Genomic DNA, 9983 nt, shown 5'->3' on the forward strand with positions numbered 1-9983 from the left:
GGCCATTTGCGGTCAAAGTAAAATGGAATGATTCGAAGGATTTCAGTGATCGATCGAACAATTTTTCTTCAACTTCAAAAAACTTAGAAAACTGCTCTAGAAGTTCCCCATAGGCTAACATAGCAGGTTTAATTTGGCAAAGTATTGAAGTCAAAGTACTTGGATTATCGAATGCTCGAATATTCGAACTATTTTTCTTCAAATCGAATTCGTAGTATCCTATTTGATGGTCGAAGTTTTCAAAAAATTACTTTTTTACTTCGAAAATTCCCTTGAATTCACTTCGACCCTTGATAAATCTGCCCCGTAGTGTTACAATATTATGTAAAAATTATTGCTATATACCTGTTCAGGTGACATCATACTGTATATATATCAATAACAAAAACAAATTAAATGCAATATTTTGGTACTTTATGTGTGCAGTTCTGTGGATATATAGCTACATATACTGCCATTTATAATCAGCAAGAAAGTATGCTTTGGTCTATCCAGATTTGCAAGTGCCTCACAGTTTAAAGACAACTTACCCAATGTTCCACTGAACACTAAAGACCACTAGGTAGAGGTTTATTAAATGGGTTGTTCACCTTCCAACACTTTTTTCCAGTTCAGTAGGTTTTAGATAATTCACCATAAATAAATACATTTTCCAATTACTTTCTATTTGTTACCATGTTTCTAATATTAAAGTTTAATTTTTCACCTCCTTTCATGTCTTTCTAAAGCAGCTTGGGGGGGAGTCACCAACTCTGCAAACTGTTCTAAATTATATATTACTTAATAATAAATAACTTCAATAAAGCAGTTTAGGAAATAAAAGTTAACAAAAACATACAATGACAATGACTTTACGAATGATATATTATTATATTAATTATGCTTTATTTGGTGATACTTCTCTGACTAGGCAGGTATTTCAGGGTGAGGTGAACACTTTATGGATCCTCTCAATTCCCCCCACCACCACCAAAAAAAGGAAACAGAATAAAGTAACTGAGAAATGTTTTCCCATGATTTTTGTTTTGTAAAATTCAGTAACTGTGCCCCCATTTTGTATATTTTCCTATGTCATTTCCTTTCAGTGATTTCTTGTCAGCTTCAACCCCTCTCTCCTTTGTACTTCTCTAATACCCTCTCCATTGTGCCTCTTACAGTTATCTGTAAGATTCCCACCCATTGTGCCTCCCCACTCCTCTCTCTTACCTTCTTCCTGTGCCTCCTTGGCCTTTCCAAGGCCTTTTTGCTTCCTTGGCAGGATTTGATGGGAAATTTCAGAGAAATAATCTTTTTATGTGTAAAGTTGAAACCTGGAGTGAAAATAAACTATTTATTACCTAAATGTTGGCATTCTCATTTTCCTGCTAAACCATGAATAAACCTTACCTGACTTTACAAAAAAATGTATAGGATAAATCAAGTGCAATGTCAGCATCACTACAGCTCTGATACACATTACACTCAACAGGCCATTTTTTCTTTGAGGACAGATAGGAATGTGTCCTGTATATTATAAACATACTTGTTGGTGTATGACTGGAGCTTGGGTCGGTCTGGCTGGAGCCCATGTTGCCTTTTACTAACACACATACACACAAATGTATTTCAGACCTTTAAACAGACTCCAAGGGTAAGAAAGTCAATGCCTTTGTAATCACTATACAGTGGTAATGGGGTAACCACATTTGGCAGATATCACCATGTTCTTTGGTTGTTACTTACCTTGTTTTCTAATGTATCAGTGTATATGTTCCTCCAGTTTTAGTAACCAAAAGAAACCAGTTGCAGAATAAAAAGCAACCCGTTGTTAGAAACAATATCCATGTTAACCCTTTAGGTGTTGTAGAATCCACAGAGCTGACATGTAAGTACAGGTATGGGACCTGTTATGCAGAATGCTCTGGATCTGGGGGGTTTCGGATAACGGATCTTTTCGTAATTTGGATCTTCATACATTAAATCTATTAGAAAATCATGTAAACTTTAAATAAACCCAATAGGCTGGTTTTGCTTTCAATAAGGATTAATAAATATCTTAGTTGGGATCAAGTACAAGCTACTGTTTTAGTGTTACAGAGAAAAAGGAAATCATATTTACAAATTTGGATTATTTGAATAAAATGGAGCCTATCTAATTTGGAGTTTTCTGCATAAAAGGTTTCCCGATAACAGATATCCAAATGTGTAGATTTCCGCACTTCCCTCGCCTTTCCTATGACAATTCCTGCTAGATGGTGCAAAAACTCTCTAGACGGTCGGCACACGTCAATCATAGTAATCACAGTTGAATGGAAGAGAGCAGCACAACACCAATTTGTTGCAGGTGGGGAGCTTCCCCATTTATTTTTCACCACCAAAAAATCAACGTTTTCACCCACCCTTCATCAGGATAAACACACAGTGCACACCATAACCTTATAAAGCCCATTAGGCCACACCCACCAACCACATGTTCCAAAGTTCCTGTATGGATCCAAATTGAGGCTTGGTACTCAGTCCTGTCCCACCCTCATATGAGGGTCCATTTTGTAGTGTCACGAAAAAGTAAAGATTTTCTTCTCAATAAATCAATTCAAGAATGTCCGTGTCAAGCATCAGTTAAACATCAGTTAAACAAAATATCACAGTGCAGAAAGTAATGCACCCAGACTACAATGGTATAAATGATTATATAACATCTTGTGGTATAATTACTCACAGCCAGCGTGGTTTTTTATCATTAGCTCTATCATTTCTCTTCACCCTCTGGCCAGTTTATCTGTGAAAAGTAAAACAGTGTTACAAACTTTTGAAAAATACATATTATAAGAAACAATTTAGACTGAAATGTTCATTAAGACCTTTAGGATACAATGTTTCCAGATCCAGAAAGCCTCCCTCTTCAGTAAAGCTAATTTTTTATCAGTTACATTACTTGGAGACACCCAAACCTCTTCCAAAATTTGCCATCGTATTTGTGAAACTGTGTGTCTTTTCTCAAAAAAATGCTTAGCAAGGATGGTCTCTTTTTTTACCTTATCCTTAATCTTATCGTCCTCCATTTTCTCTTCCGGCTTATAATTTCTTAAGACACTTTTGTGCTCATTCAGTCTTAGCCTAAATGCCCTTTTTGTTTGCCCTATGTAGCCTAAGCCACAGGGGCATTTTAACAGGTAAATCACCCCTTCTGTATTACAAGTTGCAAAGCCTCTAAGTTTAATGGGATTCCCTCTGCTAGGATGGGTGCAGACTTCCCCCTTTATAATCCCATTGCAATGGCTACAATTCATACATGGAAATTTACCCACCCTTTTCGTTTGTTTTTTTGTAATTAGAGGGTTCCTAACATCTGTCCTGGTTAGATGATCACCAATACTTTTGCCTTTTTTGTAAGAGAATAATGGGGCCTCAGTGAAAAGTTTCCCAAATGTTTTGTCATTCTGCAAAATGGGCCAATGTTTTTTTATCACCTTTTTAATCAGGGCACTATGGGGACCATAGGTTGTAACACAAGGAATCCCTATGTTTTTCTGTTTGTCTTTTTTCTTTTCAAGTAAATCATCCCTTTTAAGGGTCGCTACTTCCTGTGTGTAAAACCTTCCAGTTCTGCCTTACCGTACCCCCTTTGTGTAAACTTTTCAACCAATTCTTTTGCCTGGTTTCTATAAAGGTCATCCGACGACGTTATGCGTCTTGCTCTCATAAACTGGCTTTTGGGGAGCCCCTTGACTGTGCCAATGGGATGGAAACTATCCCTCCGTAGCGTGTTGTTTCTATCCCTTGGTTTCTTGTATACATCTGTGATGAAATTCCCATCACAGAAAGTTACCTGTACATCAAGGTAACTTACACTTTGGGGGCCAATGCACATTGTGAACTTTATGTTGTTGTGTACATCATTGAGATATGTAAGAAATTCAGATAAATCATTTTGGGAACCTGTCCATATCAAAAACATATCGTCCACATAACGTTTCCATAATGCTATATGTTTCCCGAAATGGATGTTATTGAGAATATACATGTGTTCAAATTTGTGCATAAATATATTAGCATAGGCCGGAGCCATGTTAGCACCCATACTTGTCCCCTGGATTTATAGAAAGAATTCTGTGTCAAACCTGAAGTAGTTTCTTTTTAGGACAAATTCAAGGCAATCGCAAACAAAATTACTTTCATGTATTGGTAGATTTTCATTGAGTAAATACTCTCTAGTGCATTGTGGTATGGAGGTGTAAAGGTCTTTTACGTCTATAGTACACAGTATGGGTGAATGTGACCTGTTTTCAAAAGATTTAATTGTCTGTAAAAATTGTGTAGTGTCTTTTAGACATGTGTCAAGTTTTGGAAGAATATCTTGGAGGTAGGTGTCCACAAAAAGTGCCAGTGGTTGTAGTAATGAATTAACACCCGAAACTATAGGTCTCCCCGGGGGATTTTCTAATGTCTTGTGTATTTTCGGTAGCATATAAAAAAAATGGGGACCCTGGGGTTATCTTTAAGCAACAATTCTTGTATATCAGTGGTGATTATACCAGAAAGCCATGCATCTTCCAAGAATAATTTGATATCCATTTTTAACTTCATGGTTGGATCACTATCCAATTTCATGTAATGTGCAGTGTTGTCCAATTGTCTATATGCCTCATTCATATAGTTAATTCTATCCATAATGACAATACTGCCCCCTTTATCAGCTTTCTTTATAATTAAATCTTTATCTTTTTCCAATTTCTGTAGGGCTATTCTTTCTTTATAATTTAAATTATTTTTCTTGGGCTTCATGACTTTGTTCAAACCTTTGTCAATGTCTATGTGGAGCATATTAGTAAAGGTGTCTAGTGATGAACTGGTGTACGTAGGGTTAAACGTGCTATGACCCTTTCGTTTGCTGGCAATTATATCTTTCCTGTCCCTTGGGAATATGCGTTTAGTATTGTCCATATACAGCATCTTAAGCTTAATAGACCTTAGGACAGAAGGAAAAAGGATCACAGTTATAGGTTGGTACAAAACCTAACCCTTTGTTTAACAGTCTGCATTCATCAGGGGACAGAGGTTTTGAGGATAGGTTAATAGTCAAATCGTTTACCTCCTTGTCCTCAGTGGATATTCCCTGTCCCTCTGTGTGCTGTTGTTGGAGGCTCCTCTGCTGTCCTCTACACATGCTGGCTGCTTCTTCTTGCCCTTTGCGCCGCCTCCCCCTTCTGGTGCGCTTGTGACCTGTGGAAAAACCGAACGGTTCTCTGCAGGCCTTGTGCTGCGGCTGTCTGCCTCGACGCTGGAGTCTGACGTGTCCCCTCTGCGCCAGTCACTCGATCCTGCACTTGACGTCACTTCTCTGCGCCGGTCACGTGGCTGATGGCGTCCACTTCCTGGTCCTCGGCGTGTCTCTCTCCTCAGCTGCGCCCAGGTGTAGACCTGATCCCGTTCGTAATCGAGGGTGTCCCTTCTGAATTTCTGCAGCTTCCTCTGAATGGTACTTTCTCCCAATATCGCCAGGTCTACTTGTACTTTGTTTAAATATTCTGTGAGTGCTTCACCTGTTAATTCAGTTTTTATTTCACACTTGATTTTGTGAATTTCTTGCGTGGTTATCTGGATTTCATTCTGCAGAGCCTGTAATGTGAGGGTCATTAGGTCCAGGCTACACTTATCCAGAATCTGGTGCCACTTATCCCTAAAGTCTTTGTTATTTTTACAAAGTATTGGTTCCAGGCTAATCCGTAGTCCTCTAGGGATCCTGGCCGCCTTTACATATTCCGTCAAGGTTGACAGATGCAGGGTAAGGTTTAATTCCTTCCTGCTAGTCGCTTCAAACTGTTTCTGGAGGTTCTTTTGCTGTTCTGGTTGGCTGGTAGTTAGGTAGGAAGTTGTTTGTACCGTTTCCAGTATTCTTTTCCTTTCTTCATCCAAAAAGCCAAATGGTGTAGCACATCTGGTGGTGGTTTGGCTTATATCATGGAAGGACATTCTCTGAGGGGTGCTGGTTAATGTTAGGCAGAGAACAGATATCCAAATGTGTAGATTTCCGCACTTCCCTCGCCTTTCCTATGACAATTCCTGCTAGATGGTGCAAAAACTCTCTAGACGGTCGGCACACGTCAATCATAGTAATCACAGTTGAATGGAAGAGAGCAGCACAACACCAATTTGTTGCAGGTGGGGAGCTTCCCCATTTATTTTTCACCACCAAAAAAATCAACGTTTCGGGGGGGTTTTCACCCACCCTTCATCAGGATAAACACACAGTGCACACCATAACCTTATAAAGCCCATTAGGCCACACCCACCAACCACATGTTCCAAAGTTCCTGTATGGATCCAAATTGAGGCTTGGTACTCAGTCCTGTCCCACCCTCATATGAGGGTCCATTTTGTAGTGTCACGAAAAAGTAAAGATTTTCTTCTCAATAAATCAATTCAAGAATGTCCGTGTCAAGCATCAGTTAAACATCAGTTAAACAAAATATCACAGTGCAGAAAGTTTGTTTGCGATTGCCTTGAATTTGTCCTAAAAAGAAACTACTTCAGGTTTTACACAGAATTCTTTCTATAAATCCAGGGGACAAGTATGGGTGCTAACATGGCTCCGGCCTATGCTAATATATTTATGCACAAATTTGAACACATGTATATTCTCAATAACATCCATTTCGGGAAACATATAGCATTATGGAAACGTTATGTGGACGATATGTTTTTGATATGGACAGGTTCCCAAAATGATTTATCTGAATTTCTTACATATCTCAATGATGTACACAACAACATAAAGTTCACAATGTGCATTGGCCCCCAAAGTGTAAGTTACCTTGATGTACAGGTAACTTTCTGTGATGGGAATTTCATCACAGATGTATACAAGAAACCAAGGGATAGAAACAACACGCTACGGAGGGATAGTTTCCATCCCATTGGCACAGTCAAGGGGCTCCCCAAAAGCCAGTTTATGAGAGCAAGACGCATAACGTCGTCGGATGACCTTTATAGAAACCAGGCAAAAGAATTGGTTGAAAAGTTTACACAAAGGGGGTACGGTAAGGCAGAACTGGAAGGTTTTACACACAGGAAGTAGCGACCCTTAAAAGGGATGATTTACTTGAAAAGAAAAAAGACAAACAGAAAAACATAGGGATTCCTTGTGTTACAACCTATGGTCCCCATAGTGCCCTGATTAAAAAGGTGATAAAAAAACATTGACCCATTTTGCAGAATGACAAAACATTTGGGAAACTTTTCACTGAGGCCCCATTATTCTCTTACAAAAAAGGCAAAAGTATTGGTGATCATCTAACCAGGACAGATGTTAGGAACCCTCTAATTACAAAAAAACAAACGAAAAGGGTGGGTAAATTTCCATGTATGAATTGTAGCCATTGCAATGGGATTATAAAGGGGGAAGTCTGCACCCATCCTAGCAGAGGTCATCCGACGACGTTATGCGTCTTGCTCTCATAAACTGGCTTTTGGGGAGCCCCTTGACTGTGCCAATGGGATGGAAACTATCCCTCCGTAGCGTGTTGTTTCTATTAAACTTAGAGGCTTTGCAACTTGTAATACAGAAGGGGTGATTTACCTGTTAAAATGCCCCTGTGGCTTAGGCTACATAGGGCAAACAAAAAGGGCATTTAGGCTAAGACTGAATGAGCACAAAAGTGTCATAAGAAATTATAAGCCGGAAGAGAAAATGGAGGACGATAAAATTAAGGATAAGGTAAAAAAAGAGACCATCCTTGCTAAGCATTTTTTTGAGAAAAGACACACAGTTTCACAAACACGATGGCAAATTTTGGAAGAGGTTTGGGTGTCTCCAAGTAATGTAACTGATAAAAAATTAGCTTTACTGAAGAGGGAGGCTTTCTGGATCTGGAAACTGGAAACATTGTATCCTAAAGGTCTTAATGAACATTTCAGTCTAAATTGTTTCTTATAATATGTATTTTTCAAAAGTTTGTAACACTGTTTTACTTTTCACAGATAAACTGGCCAGAGGGTGAAGAGAAATGATAGAGCTAATGATAAAAAACCACGCTGGCTGTGAGTAATTATACCACAAGATGTTATATAATCATTTATACCATTGTAGTCTGGGTGCATTACTTTCTGCACTGTGATATTTTGTTTAACTGATGTTTAACTGATGCTTGACACGGACATTCTTGAATTGATTTATTGAGAAGAAAATCTTTACTTTTTCGTGACACTACAAAATGGACCCTCATATGAGGGTGGGACAGGACTGAGTACCAAGCCTCAATTTGGATCCAAACAGGAACTTTGGAACATGTGGTTGGTGGGTGTGGCCTAATGGGCTTTATAAGGTTATGGTGTGCACTGTGTGTTTATCCTGATGAAGGGTGGGTGAAAACCCCCCCGAAACGTTGATTTTTTGGTGGTGAAAAATAAATGGGGAAGCTCCCCACCTGCAACAAATTGGTGTTGTGCTGCTCTCTTCCATTCAACTGTGATTCCCGATAACAGATCCCATAGCTGTACCAGCCATGTTAGCACTGTAGATTCTGTTTTACACCTAACCATATAGGAAACACATTGCCTAGCAATGCTTGGTAACACTAGCAGCTACCATTGCCACACCAAAGCTTAAAAGAGCAGCATTGGTAAAAACACTTTCATGTTTCCTTTACATCTGCCTTGTGCAATGCAAAGCTTTTTTTAGTACACATTCTATGCTGGCCACTAGTTTAGATGTCCTGATTAATTTTGTGGTACCTTCCTCATGCAAGAAATCTCTGTGCTGAAACCAAAGCTCTGATTTTATTGTAGCATGCTTATCATCTGTCCATAATTAGTAACACATAAACCCCCGCACACTGAAACAGGCCTCACACAGGATGATTCATTGGAGATCTGCGCAAAAAGTCTGCAGGCTGAAAGATGTATTGTGTTAGAAATAGCTACACATAAACCAATTCCTGACCATATCATAGGCAGCTTAAAGCTCACCTATTGCAGAAGAATTTTTCACACATTGGGGGGCAAACTAACAGAGCCTGTACTCCAAATAAATGAGGCAATAGGTTTTTGTTTTGATTGTCATGACCTACCCTATATGCAAATGCATAAAACATGAAAATCAGGCAGCACTCATGGGCATATTAAATGAACAAGGTCATTCACTCATGATAGGGGAAAAAATAGTTTTATTTCATTTTCGCAAAAGACCTCTATTCTGCTTTTTGAGCCCACTCAAAGGCTGCAATTTTGGACACATGCATGCACCTAATAAGTCAGTCTCCTGGCTTGTTCTATGGGTATCATGTAAAAATCAGACTCTGTTTGCCCACACTTCTAGTGGCAGAAACATTTTTTTGCATTCGTGCCCTTGGAGAGGCCCATTTATCTAAGGTCGAATTCATGTGAATTTTTTCAATTTGAATATACTCACAATTCAACTGGGTGGAAAAATTAGAATGCCTGATATTCGATGGAATGGTTTTGACCTGAAAATTCTAATCATATTTGAATCTAGTTTTCTAGAATGTCAGGAAGGCTATTAACATCTCTAAATGGCTCAATAGATCTCTGCCATTGACTTGTTTTGTCAATTTATCAAGGGTTGAATAGTAATTCACACATTCGATTTTTAATCCCCCTATTCAGATGTAAATTTGAATGTGAGATGTATCACACCTCGACCATGGAAACATCCTAATCTGAATATTCGCCACCTTAAACCTGCTGAGTACATGTACAAGTCAATGGCAGAGGCCAGTTGAACCATTTGGAGATGTTAATAGCCTTCCTGACATACAAGGTTTTTTTTTTCGGGAGAAAAACTTGATTCGTACGAATCAAATAAGATTCAAATTCAGATATTAGACAGTCAAATTTTCTTAAATAACCTCCCAGTCAAATTGTGAGAACATTCAAATTAAAAAAAAAATCACATGAATTCGAAATTCAACTTTTCATAAATGGGCCTCCAAGTGTCATAGCAAAGTTATTTTACAGAGTTAAGGTTACCATCTTTTCTGGGGGAA

The 9983-nt window shown here is 38.7% G+C and overlaps 1 protein-coding gene across 1 annotated transcript; it reads right to left on the minus strand.

Moving 5' to 3' along the window:
- Window positions 1-695: 695 nt before the first annotated feature.
- On the minus strand, window positions 696-8219 carry LOC121400545. The gene is made up of 3 exons (XM_041583865.1): window positions 5072-8219; window positions 2699-2758; window positions 696-1310 (listed from the first exon to the last, which is right to left on the minus strand). The coding sequence occupies exons 1-2, from the start codon at window positions 5950-5952 to the stop codon at window positions 2755-2757; spliced, it is 885 nt and encodes a 294-aa protein (XP_041439799.1). The 5' UTR covers window positions 5953-8219; the 3' UTR covers window positions 696-1310; window positions 2699-2754.
- Window positions 8220-9983: the final 1764 nt, after the last annotated feature.

The sequence above is a fragment of the Xenopus laevis genome, chromosome 2S (assembly GCF_017654675.1).
Source record: "Xenopus laevis strain J_2021 chromosome 2S, Xenopus_laevis_v10.1, whole genome shotgun sequence".
Taxonomy (NCBI): domain Eukaryota; kingdom Metazoa; phylum Chordata; class Amphibia; order Anura; family Pipidae; genus Xenopus; species Xenopus laevis.